Source organism: Plecotus auritus (assembly GCF_963455305.1).
Source record: "Plecotus auritus genome assembly, chromosome: 4".
NCBI lineage: Eukaryota > Metazoa > Chordata > Mammalia > Chiroptera > Vespertilionidae > Plecotus > Plecotus auritus.
This window is the reverse complement of record NC_137775.1, coordinates 149,114,972-149,133,160: the sequence shown is the minus strand read 5'-3', so window position 1 is coordinate 149,133,160 and position 18,189 is coordinate 149,114,972. Positions and strand designations below refer to the sequence as shown.

The 18,189-nt window shown below is 38.0% G+C and overlaps 1 protein-coding gene across 4 annotated transcripts in view; it reads right to left on the bottom strand.

The window, feature by feature from the left end:
- NAMPT (nicotinamide phosphoribosyltransferase) overlaps positions 1-18,189 on the bottom strand; it is a 72,565-nt gene that overhangs the window by 16,668 nt on the left and 37,708 nt on the right. For 3 of the 4 annotated variants that reach the window (XM_080663909.1, XM_080663910.1, XM_080663912.1), the window contains 2 exons: positions 17,577-17,711; positions 12,388-15,244 (listed from right to left, as the gene is read on the bottom strand). In XM_080663909.1, coding sequence (XP_080520035.1) covers positions 15,134-15,244; positions 17,577-17,711 — 246 coding nt within the window. In that variant the 3' untranslated portion in view covers positions 12,388-15,133. Of the gene's footprint in view, positions 1-12,387; positions 15,245-17,576; positions 17,712-18,189 lie in introns of those variants that run through there. The other variant, XM_080663911.1, reaches the window with a different exon arrangement.

Here is an 18,189-nt window from a genome sequence, read left to right as displayed (position 1 = left end):
TGCAGTAATTGGTTCTTTCTTGGCATTTGACCACCATCTGGTCAAGGTACAGAGGAGGGATGTGGGGAGGATCAGCTATGCAAAGTGTCTATAGACCCCAGGTGCATCTTAGTCCTCCCATCTGTGGCCTCCCTGATGGAGTCCTTGGTGATACTACCTAGTGAGTAAAATGACACCTACCCCCTTCCCCCGCCCCCCGATTGACATGCCAGCAAGACATAACTAGAATCATGCTTATCAACCAGCAACCCTTATTCAAGGGTTGTCTTTGCAGTTTTGGTACAGTTAAGTCTTGGTGGAAATAGTTGTGGCCTGGAAGTCAGGATGCATGAACTTTAGTCATGGTTCTGCCACAGTGAAAACAAGGGCAGTTCACTCACTCTTCCTGAATTTCAGTTTTTCCTGTTAGACTCAATGACCTCTAAGCTTACTTTCTGCTTTAACTTGCTTATGAGCTTCAAAATTTCAGAGTATTCCAGATCTTTACTAGAAAGTGTCTGAGGAAGGTGAAACTCAGAATTGCCAGTTGTATTAGATTGCTAGAGCTACTGTAGCAAAATACCATGAACTGGGTGCCTTAAACAACAGAAATTTATTTTATCATAGTTCTGGAGGTTAGAAGTCCAAGATCAAGGTGTCTGCAGGGTTGGTTCCTCTGGGGAACTTTGAAGGAGGGTCTGTTCCATGCTTTTCTCGTGGCTTCTGGTGTTTGCTAGCAAGCTTGACCTTCCTTGGCTTGTAGATGCTTCACCCCAATCTCTGCCTCCATCTTCACATGGCATTCTCCCTGTGTGCCTCTCCATCGGTGTATCCAACTCCCCCCCCCCCTTTTTTTATAAAGACCCAAGTCATATTTGTAAAGACCCTATTTTCTAGCAAGGTCACAGTCTGAGGTATCTTTTTTAAAGGACGCTATATAGTCAACTCATAATACCAGTCATAATGCTTGGTTAAATATTTCTCCATGGAAGAAGTGAAGAAGTGGACTAAAAATAGGTTTTTGAATTTTTCAGTTAGGTGAAACCTTTCTCTTATTTTTGTAGATTACTTAAGGCAGTGGTTGGCAAACTGCGGCTCGCGAGCCACATGCGGCTCGTGAGCCGCGATTTGCCGCTCTGTTGACTAATGAGTTTGCCGACCACTGACCTAGACTCTTGATTCCAATAATTACAGGCTGTCGTTGTTCCTTGTGATTATGCCCCTATCCCAGTGGTCGGCAAACTCATTAGTCAACAGAGCCGCAGTTTGCCTACCACTGACTTAAGGAATTGAGTTTATCAAGTATTATCAGATTTGAGATGTAGTATCCCTTCAAATGGTTGTCTCTAAGGAAACATAACATATTCCTTTTTTTCTTCTCCTCCCTATTTGTTTCCCTCCATTCTTTTGTGTTTCTAGATCCAACTGTATGAATTCATAGTCCATTTCCCTCTACTGGGACATTAGAAAAAAATCTGTTCTTTATTCTATGGGTTTCTATTGGGAGTGAAAAAGTAGGCATCATCGTTGTTGAATCATCTCTTCCACTTTCAAAGCCGCCTTTCTTCCTCCCCACTTTTCCAGGGACTTGTAGAAATCATGGGGCTGGGAGGGACCTGAGGTATTTTCTGAGCTCACAAGTGGCTTGGGTCTCTTTGGATAGCTTGCATTTTCAGGTCATCTCTGAATGCCATTTTCTTCACTTCTGAGGTATATGATTGATGACTGTAAGCATTAGATATAATTTCTTATGTCAAATTAAAATCCATTCCCCCATTCTGTCACTAATGAACTATCTAGAACAGCGGTCGCCAACTGGTGGTCTGCGGATCACTGGTGGTCCGTGAGGTCCAAAAGGTTGGCAACCACTGATCTAGAATATGACAAAGCCAAGCCATTCGTCTTCCACAGGAAGCCCTTAGAAGCAACACCAGCTACTCAGATTCAGACTCCTATTAACATCTGAGAGGCAGATTTCTCTCGTTTTACTCTTTATTTAACCAGTCAACTTAAGGGTTTGCAACTAATTAGTTGTAATAACTTGGGGAGGTGATATAATTTTTTTGAACATCAGGGTTCATATCCTTGAATTGAACTATAGCTGAAAGACGTGAATTTCAAGGGACGGCTCTCTCCCTTTCTTGTTTAACTTTTCTGAATTTCAGTCTGTTAATCCATAGAATGAAGATGACAGTACTTCCCTCACAGAAATCAGATCTGATAATGTTAAATTGGTTTGTTCCCTGTTACTGCTATTGCTGCTGCTGTAATTAAGGGCCTTGGCAGGAGGTCCTCATTCCAGACTACAATAAGATAGAAGTGTATAAAAAACTTTTGTTATGTCATTTTAAGCTTGTAAAATGGACAAGTGGTTGGGATATGGTGTGTGGTAAAGCCAGGAGGGTTTTTCAAGGAATTATTTTCTAATATGTGACCCAAGTTCTGATTTTTAGCTAGCTTCTAGAGCTGCCTGGGAAATGGCCACGTTCAATTCTAACAAGATCAAATCAGGGAAAAATGCATTTACTGTTTTGGAACAAATTAAGCAAAACATAGGGTGATAGGTATCATGTTGATCCCCTCTCTCATCCAAAACAAGAACTAACCCCCATACATTTCAGAGACTTAAAGAAAAAATGCACAGAAAAGAGTTCTTTTTTAAAACAAAAATCACAAGAAAAAATGGTAAGGGTTTGTTTCTTCCTGGCCTGCTTTTCTTTCTCATGCATATCTCTCTGGCATTAAGCAGAGTAACAGGTACTGTGTGGACAAATTGCAATGTAGATATCAATGGAACTGGAATGAGCTCTCCCCGCCGCCCCCCCCCCCCCCCCCCCAGGTGGCCCAGAGGCTCCCACTTCACAGCACGTTGGGTCCTTTCCATAGAACTGAGCATTCTGTTTAATCGCTGGGGCTCTTGAGGTGAATTTGTAGCTATTCTGGGCCTCTTGTTGTCTCAGTATAGTATCTAAGAGAGCCTTTGGTGGTCCTTTTAGCCACTCTAGTGGTGAGAGAAAAGAGGTTGCTTTCAAGAGCCTGAGGGCTTGGCATCAGTCAGGCTTACACATGAATGATTTTAGTATCCAGAGAATCACATCAGGAGCTAATTAAAGCCAATTCTAAATTATTATCTGGGTCAGATTTTTGTTCACATTCTTATTCAACATCTTAATGAATCTTAAATGTTTGCTCTGTGACTTTCTGATTCCCTAGTCATTGTTAATTTTTGTTTTTGATCTGACCTTGTTATAAGACAGTGGTCAGCAAACTCATTAATCAACAGAGTGGCAAACCACGGCTCGCAAGCCACGGTTTGCCGACCACTGTTATAAGAGATCCACAAAATTTACCCAGATCATTGCTACTACTAAGTGTATTCAACTGAAAAACTATGTAGCATTGGTGAGACCATCTGGTAGTGATATGAATGTATGTTTAGAGATGACAGAAATAAGGACTTTGAACCATTATCTTTTAAAAAACACAAAAGCAAAATATACACATAATGTTTAAAGATTAAGGTGCCCATACAGAGCAGTGGTTCTTAAACTTTTATGTTTATTAGGGTTACCACAGTAGGTATTTGGTACAGCCTTTCACAATCTGGCTTTTAAAAAAGCCCCACTGGTGATTCTGATAGGCTCCATTCTACAAAATAGTCATTTTAAAAAAATTCAAACTCTACCAGCACCAGGTCATGTGATGTTAGTTGCTCTTACTAACCTAATTACCCGTTTATTTTAAATTTTTTACTTATCAATATGGTTAACCTTGATCACAAGCATTTATTATTATTTTTATTTCAGAGAGGAAGGGAGAGGGAGAGATAGATAGAAACATCAATGATGAGAATCATTGGTTGGCTGCCTCCTGCATGCCCCCTACTGGATATTGAGCCCACAACCAGGGCATGTACCCTTGACGGGAATCGTACCTGGGACCCTTCAGTCCGCAGGCCGACGCTCTATCTACTGAGCCAAACTGGCTAGGGCTATCCCTGTTTATTTTAGTTATAAACCATAAGCTCAATTTATTTAAGCCCATATCTTTAACAAATTTAGACTATTTATGAACTCTTAGCTATGGTATTCTCTTGTTCACAAAGCAATTTCTCTTACATCCCTTATTAAGCTTTTATTTCTTTTACTAGAGGCCCGGTGCATGAAATTCATGCACTTGGGGGGGGGTGTCCCTCAGCCTGGCCTGCACCCTTGGATGTCCAACTGACATCTTAGTTCTGCTCCCACAGTGGGCCTAAGCCAGCAGTCGGACATCCTTAGCGCTGCCGCGGACTTCTGCTGCATTCGCCAGCCATGAGCCTGGCTTCTTACTGAGCAGTGCTCCCCGTGGGAGCGCACTGACCACCACGGGGCAGCTCCTGCATTGAGTGTCTGCCCCCTGGTGGTCAGTGTGGGTCATAGCGACTGGTCATTCTGCTATCGGGCCGAAACCAGCTCTCCGACATCCCCCGATGGGTCCTGGATTGCAAGAGGGTGCAGGCCAGGCCGAGGGACCACACTGGTGCACGATCAGGGCCGGGGAGGGATGCGGGAGGTTGGCCAGCTGGGGAGGGACCACAGGAGGGTTCCAGGGTGTGTCTGGCCCATCTTGCTCAGTCCCGATCGGCTGGACCCCAGCAAACTAACCTACCGGTTGGAGTGTCTGCCCCCTGGTGGTCAGTGCATGTCATAGCGAGCAATTGAGCAGCCTTAGCATATCATTAGCATATTACCCTTTGATTGGTTGACCAGACAACCAGACGACCAGACACTTAGCATATTAGGCTTTTATTATATAGGATTAGTCTTTAATCCTCTAACTAAAAAATCCCACCCCGGACTTAGTAGAAAATAATTTAGAAAAACCCTTTAAATGACCACATGCATGTGTTTTCAAGTATACAAGTGTGTGTTAGGCTGGGTTTTGGGGTTGCCAGATCAGAATACACCTCAGACAAGCTCAAGAAGAAGAGGGAATTTATGGGCTTATGTAACTGGAAAGTCCAGAGATCAGCTGCTTCAGCTTGATTCAGAGATTACATTAATCACTTTCCTTCACAACCTGCACCTTTTCTCTCACTGGAAATAGGCTTCCTCCATGTGGCTCTCAGAGTGTGGCCACCAGTAGCCTGAGATTCACAAATCTATGGCTAAACACCTTAATAAAACGACCTCTTTCCTCATATCTGCATGTCAATTCCAGGAAAGACTTCATTTATTACCTCCCACTTGGGTCCCACCTCACTGCCATGATGGTGCACAATGATTGACAGCAACATCTAGACTCCATGGAATGGGGGGAGAATCCTCCAGAGAAAATGTAGCATTGTGCTAGAAAAAGGGTTGGCAAACTTTCCTGTAGAGGGTCTGATAGTAAATATATTAGGCTTTATGGCTACTTAAGATCACTGCTTCATATTCTTGGTCTTCTCCTACCAAGCCTTCTTAGTACCACTGAGGAAAAAGAATTAAAATTGAGCAGAAAAGGATAGGAACAAAGAAAAGAGGGAATGAAGAAAAATGGATGAGGGTAACCATTTGAACATTGGAACATTATTTCAGAAAGTATTTAAGGACATATTTTTTATTACAAAATAACAAAACAGGAGTTCTAGAGATGTAAAGCTAGAAAAACTATCCTTTGCAAAAGTAAAAAGTAAAATTCATTTCGCTTAAATATGAGCAACAGAAAAAGACCATGGTCAAAGTTCATACAAAGTTTTGGTAAAATACAGTATGGAGCATAATAACATTCTTTTAGACAGTGAAAGCACATGCTCACAAAGAGATGAAAACTGTAAAACCTATTATTTAAAAGAAGCTAAAATGAAATAATAAAACCTATGAAGGAAGAACATAGAGAAACTCACAAATGAGGTGTTTGGAAAATAGAAATCTTTGAAAATAAAGGTGACAGAACTACCTCAGACAAGAATTAGAAAATTTAAAAATCATTTCAGAAATGAAGGCTATACCATATTGAATAAAAGAATAAATAAATATATTTATTTTTTAAATGATTAAAAGGAGGAAACTTTTGAAAAATCAAAAAAGATATGAAGAGGCAGGATTTGAGAGAAAAAAGATTTAAAGGATATTTAAGGAAGATCAAACATATGTATAATAGGAGTTCCTGAAAAGGAGAACCAATCCATTGAATAGAGCAAATCCTAAAAACTATAATTCAAGAAAAACTTACCATAAAAATAGACCTCAAAAACTACATTTTGCCCTAACCAGTTTGGCTCAGTGGATAGAGTGTCGGCCTGTGGACTAAAGGGTCCCAGGTTCAATTCTGGTCAAGGGCATGTACCTGGGTTGCGGGCACATCCCCAGTAGAAGGTGTGCAGGAGGCAGCTAATCAATGTTTTTCTCTCATCGATGTTTCTAACTCTCTATCCCTCTCCCTTCCTCTCTGTGAAAAATCAATAAAAAGAAAAAAAAAAAGAATCTGAAAGCTAAGAGGGACTTCTCTCAAAAAAAAAAATACACAAAAAGAACAAACAAAAAAACTACATCTTGAAAGGATACAGTGTATGTGAGGGAAAATGATTCAGAATAGACTACACTAAAACACTCTTGTAAAATTATTGGAATTTAAAAAGGTTTAATATTCTGATAAAAGGATCAAAAAGCAGTTCTTAGAGAAAGCAAAATAAATTACCATCATATTTTTTATAGCAATGGTTTATGCTAGGAGAGAAAATAAAACATGAAACGAAGACTATATCTAATCAAACTGACACTCAGTTATAAAGGCTTTAGGCAAAATATTTTGAAGATGTAAGAGTTCAGGAAATATTACTTTGAAGCCTTTTCCTGAGGAACCTACTAAAGAACTATTTTCAGATAGCAAAATGATTGGAGAGCTTGACATAAAGCCTAGTAGTAAGCATTAAATATCGAGGGAACTAGATCTAGATTGAAGATTATAAAGGTGCTAGAGGCCCGGTGCAAGAAATTCGTGCACTCAGGGGTGGGGGGGTCCCTCAGCCTGGCCTGTGCCCTCTCGCAGTCTGGGAGCCCTCGGGGGATGTCCGACTGCCGGCTTAGGCCCATGGCTCCTGCCACCACAGCTGCGCTCGCCAGCCATGAGCCTGGCTCAGGGCTTCTGGCTGAGCAGCGTTCCCCCTGTGGGAGCACACTGACCACCAGGGGGCAGCTCCTGCATTGAGTGTCTGCCCATGGTGGTCAGTGTGTGTCACAGCAACCAGTCATTTCACCATTCAGTTGATTTGCATATTAGCCTTTTATTATGTATGACTAGAGGCCCGGTGCATGAAATTCGTGCATGGGGGGGGGGGTGTCCTCTCAGCCCAGCCTGCACCCTCTCCAATCAGGGACCCCTTGGGGGATGTCTGACTGCCGGTTTAGGCCTGATCCCGGGAATCAGGCCTAAACCGGCAGTTGGACATCCATCTCACAATCCTGGACTGCTGGCTTCTAATCGCTCACCTGCCTGCCTGCCTGGTCACACCTAACTGCCCCCCCACTGCTGGCCTGGTAGCCCCTAACTGCCCCCGCCGGCTCCGTCACCCCCAACTCCCCCCCCTGCTGGCCTGGTCGCCCCACACAGCCTGCTGTTCAGTCGTTTGGGCATCCCTCACTAACCCCCCTAACGGCCTGGTCGTCCCACGCAGTCTGCTTGTTCAGTCGTTTGGTTGTCCCTCACTAACCCCCCACTGCTGGCCTGGTCATAGGCAGCCATTTTGTGAGGGCGTGATGGTCAATTTGCATATTACCTCTTTATTATATAGGATATGTGTAAGTATGTTGTATGATGGCTGTGTGTTCTAATAGTGTAATAGAATGCAACTATCAAAAACTGGGAGAAAATCTGATGAGTATATGAAAAATAGATTAAGCTTACTGATTGCCTTATATGGGAATAAAACAATATTATTTCAAATTAGATGCTGAAGGAGAAGGAAGGATGAGATAAGAGCTTACTAGCTAAATTTAATATTGCTCATGGTAGAAACTAATAGACAACAGTAAAAAATGAGAGCCCTGGTGCATAGGATGACATTCCAACCATCTGAGCCACACTAGCCAGGCCAGGGTGGCAATGACTTATTGGTATTGTTCCTAATTTGGTCTGCCCAGAACTAAAGCAACTTTCCTTGCATTGCCCTAGTGATGTAGGGATGGTTTTATTACTGACCACTGGTTCATCCTCATTCTGAGGGTAGCTCTTTGGGACACAAGGGGTGCTTTATAGCAGGAGGATTTTTTTGTTTACCAAGTCTTGTCAGGCCTTAAAAAAAATTAAAGGTCAGAGTCCCCAAGTTTGTAAATGTCCAGGACAAAAGCAGCTGCAGTGATTGGTTCTCACTTCAGAGTCCCATTTTCACTTGGATTTTTGACCTGGTAATTTCTTACTGTCCTGTTAGTTCAATACTTTTAAAATTTACTTTTTGTTGTTTTCAGTGAGAACATGGTCAGAATTATCTAGCCTGCTTACATATCTGAAAATAGGAATCTTCTCATTATAAAAATACATAGAAATTGTTTGTCACAAGTTTGATATTGCTGGACTGCACAGAAGATTCCTGGAATTTCTTTTTAACCTTCTCACAGCACATGGTCAGATTTCTTAATTTTTTTTAAATTTCTTTATTGATTAAGGTATTACATATGTGTCCTTATTCCCCCATTACCCCCCACCAGATTTCTTAATTTTACTTCCTAAGTTTCCATTTCTCCATCTGTAAAAATTGTCATTTAAAATAGCCATCAATTTTGGGATCCATATCAATGAATTCCATAGAACCTATTGAGAGCTGAATTAAAATTATATTTTTTTTACTTTGCCTTATTTCAAAAACCGTTTAAGGTGATTAAAATCTTAAAATTCCCAATAGCACCACTAGAAGCTCATTCAAATAGAGAGGGAAGAGCATTTGAAAGCATGAATTCGAATCTGCTCTGCAGTTACTTACAGTTCTCATTGTGGTCTGTGGAACAGCCCCTTTAAATGTTATGCAAATTGTTTTATTTGTAAATGAGACTTTATCTGTGAAGAGGGTACATAGCTTTAAGCAAATTCTTAGAGGTCTAAGACTGAAGGAAAGTTATGAACCACTGAACTACATACAAGGCAATCTTAGGCAAATAATTTATTGTCTTTCTTCCTTAGTTTTCTAATCTATATTTTGAAGAAACAACCTTACTTCATGAATTTATTGTAAGGATTTTTCAAAAAGACAGTAATATGTGAAGATACTTTGAAAGTTATCTATCTTTAAACACACTTAGTAAAATGTTCCACCCTTCTGAAATACTTAAAATGTTCAGGCTATATTATGGAGGATATCAAAACATGTGTTTATCTTAAGGACATTTATTTAACAAACATTTGACTGTCTATTCTGTGCTGAATTCAGGGGCACAGATGAATAAACCACAATCCTTTGCTGCCTTGTACAGGACACAAACCCATGGACTGTGAGTGCTGTTTTATAAAAACACTCAGTACCTATGGAGGCCAGAGGAAGGGCATGTGGGGTGGGGATAGCAGAGTTAGCTTGCAGAATGCTTCTTGGAGGTGTCATCACAATAAGCTAGCAAAGGCAAGCATTCTGGCTGAGGGGTCAGCATAAGCAAAGGCAGAGAAATGGAGAAAATGGTACAGTGTGTCTGTGTGCATGTGTGTAGATGAGGCAGAGCCAAGTCAGTGATGCTGGCACAGAAAATGAAGGATAAGACACGAGGCTCTCCGTGCTGCATGGGCCAGATCGGGGAGATTTGTGTAGGTTAGGCTGGGTTCTGAGCGTCAGCCAGTCGGCTAAGAGGAGGAACACCAAATGCTTTAAGCAGGGGACTGAAATGACTAGATTTTGCTACAATACTCTGGTAGCAGAGTGGGAGGGAGAGAGGGAAGTCTCACCTCAGTGGGTGGTCAATCCCCCCTGCCCCACCACCACTGTGAGGCAGAGAATCAGGAGGAATATGATGTTTGGATCTGTTGCATTTGAGTAGGTATCTGGATGAAAATGTATTGCAGACAGGTAGGGAAATTCAGAGGTCTGGGCTAGAGATCTGAATGGGTGGAGGCTTTAGTAGATAGGTGAGCGCCCCAGACCATGTGAATGGCTGAGATCAGCCAAGGTAAATACAACGATAAATGGACCTGCCAACATTTAAAGGGTGTGTGAAGAAGAGCCCTAGAGAAGGGATTTAACATAGAAAACAAAGTAGTTCCAAGGAATGAACTATTAGCAGTGACAATACAGGAGAGTTCCTCCCATGAGAACTCAGCATATTCATTTGGCCATCAAGAGGTCCCTGTTTTGTTTAATGCAGGATGAGAACCAAATTGGAGTTGAACAGGAAGTGAGGCAGTATATGGAAGGAAATGTACAGAGCTCAAGAAGTCTGGATATAAATGGGAGATGGGAGACCCAGAGCTGGTATTATTAAGGGAGGCCTTTTTTTTTTTTTTTTTTTTTTTTGGTAAAGAAGAAGAAATAGGAACATATGTTTATTGGCTTAGGAGGAAGGAATAAAAAGGGAGAGGTTGAAGGTTAAGAGTTGGCTTTTCTCAGGCTCAGAAATCTGGTAGAAATCTTCAGGCTGCTCAGGAAGACTTAATCAAAATTAAACTTTTGGCCAATTCATCAGGAGAGCTTGTAAGCACCAGAGCTAATTCATTTTAATAAAATCTACAGAATGTCCTACCTAGTTTAAGTCAAAGAAGTAACAGCTCAGTAGCCAATCACAAAATTAAAATTAAAAAAAAAAAAAGTCAATCAGGATAAGTGTATTTTAAATTGAATTTTGTTTCTAACCAAAGAATAATATTTTTCTCTGGAATGAACATAACTTGAACATAAATCATTATAAATCAAAATTTTTTTCTGCAGAGATGATTCTATAAACTGGTCAAAAAATCAATTGGCAGGCTACTACAGTTCTTGCTAAAAGCAGCGACATGAGCTCTGAAAAGTGGTAAAAACCTCAGGTCCCTTGTGAATATACCAAGGAAGTTACCAAGTCATGTATTCCAGTGAGGCGAGGGTTCAATCAGCCCATGTGACAGTATGCAGGCAAATACCTGATTTTCATCAGGACGCATTTTCATGGTAGTTAAAAAAATTTTGGTGATGTTGATAACTTGAATGATTCTAAATTCCTAAGAACATATTTCTCTTTGCTGGAATAACTTAAAGTATTTAATAAGTAAGTTTTAATGGAATAAAGAACTGTGAACCAAATAGATAAAGTTGCCTCTGGGGGAGAGAACAATTAGAGAAACTTCTGAAAATAAAATGATAAAATGAGGTGGGAGGACTTGAAATATGTGGGAGAGGTGACTAATTTTAATTGGCTGCAGAATGCTTTGGCTGGTCTCTTAAAAATAAAATGTAAACAAAATGTGACATTCCAAACAAAAATTTAAAGATTAAAGGCTTGAACATATGGGCCTGTATCAGAAAATGGGTATTTGTAGCAATCTAATGAAATGTAGAAATTTTTTATTTTGATTATTCCTTCTCTCCATCCATTTAGACATCAAATACTGCTTGAGTGCCCGGTGAAGGACAGTAAGCCGTTGGCAGCTCTACAGAAGCACTTTTTAATCAGCTTGTACTTGTCACGTATGGTTGGACCCCTCTGCAGGCCTGCCTGCGCTAGTACTTTCCCTTGCTTGATCCCTTTGAGGTTTGCATCCCTCCTTGTTGCTGCCTCCTGGTCCCTATACCTCATTCACTGAACACTTTGGCACTGATTTAGTTTTTCTCTCCACTACAACTTCTGCCATCCTCCTAGAGGATTTTATTGTCTACCCATACAACCCACTTGTCTTTTCAGGTTTCTGGATCTTGTCTAGTCCTCTTTTCTTTAGCATAAATTGACACATTTTATTCTTTAAAGAACCATACAGTAAATTATTTTAGGCTTTGCACAACTACTCAACTCTGCCATTGTAGCATGAAAGCAGCCATAGAGAGCTGTGGGCAGAGCTGTGTTCCAAAACCACTTTATTTACAAAAATAGATGGACTAGATCTGGCCTGTGGTTTGCCAGGCCATACTCTACACTCTCTTTAGAGAAGTATCCTTTCCTGTGTCTCCAGTGGCTATCTACACATCAAATTCATATCTTGAGACTCTTTTGTCCCCAAATCCATATACAAAGCTACCTAGTATCCTCATTTAAATGTTTCAAAGGCATCTCAAATCTTAATATAGGAATTGTGCTCTTTCTCTCCCCGTAAAGCTGGTCTCCTTCTAGTGTTCTCTCTTAGTAAGAGGCACTACCATTCATATACTAGTAGTTGCACAAAGTAAAATATAGGAGTCATCTTTGACACTTCTCCCTCTCATTCTCTAATTATTTGAACTGAAGGAATACCTTAAAAAGAAGTCTGGAAATATGCCATTATTGGAAGCACACAGTCAAGTTTAACATTTCACTAATAGAGCTAAACTTTATTTCCATGTTTATGAAATGTTTATCTATGATGCTGAATACATATATTAGAATTGACTTAACATACAACTTTGGAGAAAAACTGACATTCTCCACTGAATGGGTTAAAAAGGAATGTAAAACTACAAAATACCTGTTTAAGTGTTTAATTCTAAATATGGCAAACAGAACAATAAATACCTTGCCATTTTTCCTCTTTCTAGTTTTCCAAATGATAAATATTTTTGTAACAATTTATTGCAATAAAGGAAATAAGGGATAATCACTAAAACCACTTTAACTATAGAGTACAAATAAAGAGTCTTAATACAGAACACCTATCTCCTATTTAAAATACAAATACTTTATATTATGAATTGAGAGGGATTAACCGATGTCAGCTGCACATCTAATGACTTAAGGAAAGCCACACATGCTACTTGCTTTTGTCTGAAACAGGCTGATTTAAAGAGCGACACAGCAGAGTTCTATCTGGTACCTATGCTAACCATTGCTACTCAGAGTGGTGCTTAGTGATGGAAATTCAGGGTTAATCAGTTCCAAATGAGTAAGAGTGAACAGAATTAATCATCCCACCCCGCAATCTATGGCCATATCCAAATGTACAGATTTTAGCATTCACTGAAAGTCTTAAAATAAAACTCCTCTAGATACTTTGAAATTGCTGATATTCACAGTACAAAAAGAATATTGCCTTTAGTTCAATTCCAGTGTTTAAACAAATTAAATCAAACTTACAGGTGGCATCAATTATTTGGAATATAGTTTCTTTTAATTCTTTATAAGCCCTAGAGCACATTTTGTGAAAAGATGTATTCTTTTTAATACTACTGATCTTTAGATACATTTAAAATCATCTTAAAATTATTTTCTACCAGAAATTACAGGATGAAAACTTTTACTGAAAGTGAATAAAACTTATTATTCTCATTAAACAAGTTTTTAGAATCATCTGCAAAAACCTATATTTTTAATGTTATAAAAGATGTTTAATAAAGGTAACTCACCTCTCATTAGATTATTCTAAGAAAATACTAATAAAATACTTTCTCATGTAATTGTTCAGGACAGATGATTTATGGCTTTTCAATTTTTAAAATTTCACATTTAATCAGATTCTTAAATGAGAAAAGAAAGGATGAGAGACAAACTCCGTATCAACTTAACCTCCTACCTTCCCTGAAAATCAACATTTCTCTTAAAATTCAAGGCACAGTCCTAAAGGGCCAGATAAACATTTCAGGTTTCTGGGCCATGTGTTCACTATTGCAACTACTCAATTTCTGCTGCTCTCTGGGAAGGCAGCCCTAGACAAGATGTTATTTAACAACAAAAAAAGCAGTCCAAATGTGGCCTTGGGCCTTAGTGTCAACCTCTCGCTGCCTTAAAAGTGCAGACCTAAATATATACGAATCATCTACAAAACAAAACAAATGGTCTCCAGTCAGATGTGATGACTGACTCAGAATCTAGCAGATAATCACTCTAGAACATTTTGATGCTGAATACTTTGAATTTAGCCCATTTTCTTCTATTTAAACTCATGTCATCATGCTTTTGACTGGGGATAATTCATCTTCCTTTAAGAACTTGCTGGAATATTATTTATTTAGGAATTCAGTTTAAAATAAATGATGTCCATACAATTTAATATTCAATTTAATTTTTAAAAAACTTAATGAAAATATAACAGAATCAAAAAATTTAAAATAAGTACACTCACTACCCATTCCAGTATTAAGTCATATCAACTATAGAATAGGAAAAATAAATTCAGAAGTGTAATTATTTTAAAATACACTACTTCCACTTTTGTCAATATTTTACATTTATGTATACATTCTATAGCGGAAGCAGAAATTCTTTCTAAAAACATTATCTCCTTAAAATCTTGAGGTGCATATTACAGCCACAGGCAATATTTGACATATAAAACTGTAGCACAGGCCTTTCCAATTTGGCATTTCATTGGTACAATACAATGACCAACATATATAATCACTGTACAGTGCCTAGACATTCCAGTAAGAACCATTATTTTCTTTAATGTAGAATGATTAATATATATTCTACAAGGGGCAGTGAGGTTAGTAATTCTATAGGATGTGTCCCGACATAATTTTAAAATTGTACAATAACACAAACAACTTTGTTAAGGCCATGTTTTATTTGCTGATTAATGGACAAAAGGCAATGTAATTTATCTTCAAGTATTTTCTTGAAAGTCTGTGCTCATAAAAATCATGAAAAGTTGGAAAGACTGTTAAATCACTGAAACTTTAAATATATCGTACACAATCTTGTTTGTACAAAAATACAAGTTAAATATAAACATAAAGCAATCATGACAACTTTATGCAAATCTGTTTTATGTGATCTTTAGTTATATATAAAAGTTTCTCAGTTCTGTTGAGAAAAGATCAATACCAGATTAAATTACTATCTATTGGCAAAGGGCCCTAAAAAGCTTACTTTAGCATTAATCTTTTATGTGGTCAAGTGCATTGCCTAACTGAGATCACCTAAACACTGGGGAAAAAAAGAAAGGGCAGTATGTCCATAAACCAACAAATAATTTGGCTGTAATGTATCATAAAACAAAGAAACCCCACACATCTGTACAATGAACATTATGTATCACACACTCACCCATACTGGTGTATAGGTGTTTGCATGTACACGCACACGCAGAGGCAAGGACACACACCTAGTCATAAAGCCTAATGAGGTGCTACTTCCAGTTCAATATTCAGCTTTGCATTTTTTCTTACTTCATCAAATGAATAACTTTTTGTCACCTTCCCATTCTTGAAGACAGTATGGAGAAGATCCTGCACAAATTTAACAATACTGAAGTTTAATGATTAGACTCTCAAGCAAAATACTTAAGCCTGGCTCATGAATTAGACTGACTAGTCAAATACACAGAGATGTTGATAGTGTTCAAATTATGAAATAATTTTATACACAAAGAATGCTGGTGGAGCAGTCAGCAAGGCACTATCTAAAATGGCTATGTAGAAATACTTAGCTTTTATGAAAAGGAATAATCTAAATATTACATTCTTAAAAAAGTTGTCCTTAAAGGATAAACCAAAACACTTAGTTGACCCATTTTTTTTTTCTTCAGGTGGAAGATGCATTGCCTAGAACTATGGCTATTGATAATTACCACCGACAGTACAACAAAGGAAACCTTTCCTTGTTCCTATCCAACAGGCTCAACACTAGGTTAATAAATGCATAAGCCTGAAGTTTAATAGAAACAAAAACAATTATGATTTCTTAGCTAATGCACAGTGACTGATTTTTACTTTGTGTATATCCAAAAGTCACTGATACAAGCAATGTATTTGATCCTGGCAAGGGTAGTAAAGATATACTAAGAAATCAGTACTAAATTCCCTTTTGAGTGAGACAGGAGTAAAGCCACTCCTGTCGCACTAAGGAATTATCTCTAATTTCACTTTTAAAAATCTGTAAGTAATCTACCGTGCTTAACTTTCCCATCTATTCTTAAGATTGTGATATGTAACATTATCTAATATTTTCGTCCTTATGTTGTTTCAAATCACACTGCTCTACATAATCTATCAAGAAACGGTGGTTCTTATTCTTAAAATGCTTAATTTTAAGTAAATTACTACCTTAAATATTCTAGAATATCATTCACATACTCTTAAAAATCAATGCCTTTTAAAAAATAAGTTATGACTATGCCTTTAAAAAAATAATAGTTATGAGTGTCTACAGTAATTCAGCAAAGTCCTGGTAGCTATAAGAGTTAAGGGAAGTCTACTCAAAGTACAGTATTAACAGGCTATATAAAGGAATCTAATTCTAAAAGTTTGTTTAGAAACATATTTTAATTAAAGGTAACAAAATGTTTTTTCATTCTGGCTCAAAATCATAAAAGTAACAAGCAGAGTAATGAATCTCAAGTACTAAATTTGTGTGTTTATATTTAATATAAACTTTTCTCTGAAAATATAAATATTCATGAGTAGTTTCCCTAAAAAAATGAGTATGTTTTTAATCCAGTAGGTCAAGAATTAGAAATTTTATAACTTTTGAGTTCACAAATATAAATGTACTTTTGTATGTTAAAGACCATTAGGCCATATGGACTCCTTTAGCATAAGCATACTACATATTTTTCCAAATTTGATTGACCTGAATCAGAAAACTTGGTTAAGGCTAGGTTTCACCATTTATTCGTTATGTAATCTGAATCAAATCATGTGGTTTTCACATTTTACACTACTAAGATAACATAATTTGCCTTATTCGTTATGTAATCTGAATCAAATCATGTGGTTTTCACATTTTACACTACTAAGATAACATAATTTGCCTTTTTAGTCCATGGAGTTGCTGTGAGAATCAAATGAGACTAAAGAAAACCATCTAAGCTGGATTCTATTATTTTTAAAAATGGGATTATCTTTAGCATTTTAGAATTTGGATAAAATAAAAGCCCTTCTTTTTTCTGTTAAAATTACCAAAGTTTACTGTAATATAAATAGCTATGAGAAGTGTAATAATAATATCCTTTAAGTATTCTTAACTATTCCTCTTCAGAAAAAATGGACTGCTAATTGGCAGCAAAGAGAAAAAACACAGCTTGTTGAAGCTCAGCAGTAACAACCATGCTGGTCACTATTTGGAAACACTTTTACTTTTTAAATGTCAAGTCTCATATTTATGATCTAGCCCAGCCGGGGGGCAAACTACGGCCCGAGGGCCGGATCCCGCCCGTTCGGCTGTTCTATCTGGCCCGCGGAGCCGAAAGAGCGGAGGGTTCTCTTGCTCTCCCCTCCGCTCCTTTACTTTGAATTTATATTAGTTCACACAAACACTCCATCCATGCTTTTGTTCCGGCCCTCCGGTCCAGTTTAAGAACCCATTGTGGCCCTCGAGTCAAAAAGTTTGCCCACCCCTGATCTAGCCACTTTTTGTTTTTCATCTTATTTTGGTAGGTTCAGTCAACTATTACATATTTTAAAATAAAACTACTTTGTCCTCCAATAAAAAAATTGTTCTGATAATTTAAAATTTATACAACTAAAGCCTCCTTTCTTAATTTGGAGAGCCAAGCTACTACTGTTAAAAGGAAAAAAAAAGGGGGGGGGCAAAACAAATCCAATCAGCATAGATACATACATGACCATATTCCTCGAGGTCTCCTTTTCCTTCCTCAAGTGTAACAAAATTTCCTGCTGGTGTTTTATGTAAAGATAATCGACCTTTTTTGGACCTTTTATTGGGATCAGCAACTGGGTCCTTGAAGACATTAACCTTGAATCCAAATTCAGAAAGAAAAAAGATTAATCGTCAGTAATGGTCATTCAATTCCTATTAAAAAATAACCCTACATACATAATTTACAAATAAAATTTAAGGCAATTTTTAGGTATAATGAAACCAATCCACACCAGGCTTTTAGAAACATAATTCTAGCCTGTGTAGGAGGACAGAGTAGAGTTCTTTGTAAGGAAAAAAACAAAATCCAAATCTTGGCTATTTTTTCTTACCAATGAAGAATACCTAATACTCGTTTTGTAGGAAATATTTAATGCTAACATGTGATCTTTAAGGTATCTCCTTTTATATCACACCTTATCTTTATACTGATCTAAGTACAGCACAGACATGCTATTGAAAAACAAATCTACGTCAACTCAATTATATAATCTGTGGCTCCAGAACTAGGATTTTACTAAGTATGGCTTTCTTATTTCATAACCTTTGCATTTTGTTACTTTTTACTCTATTA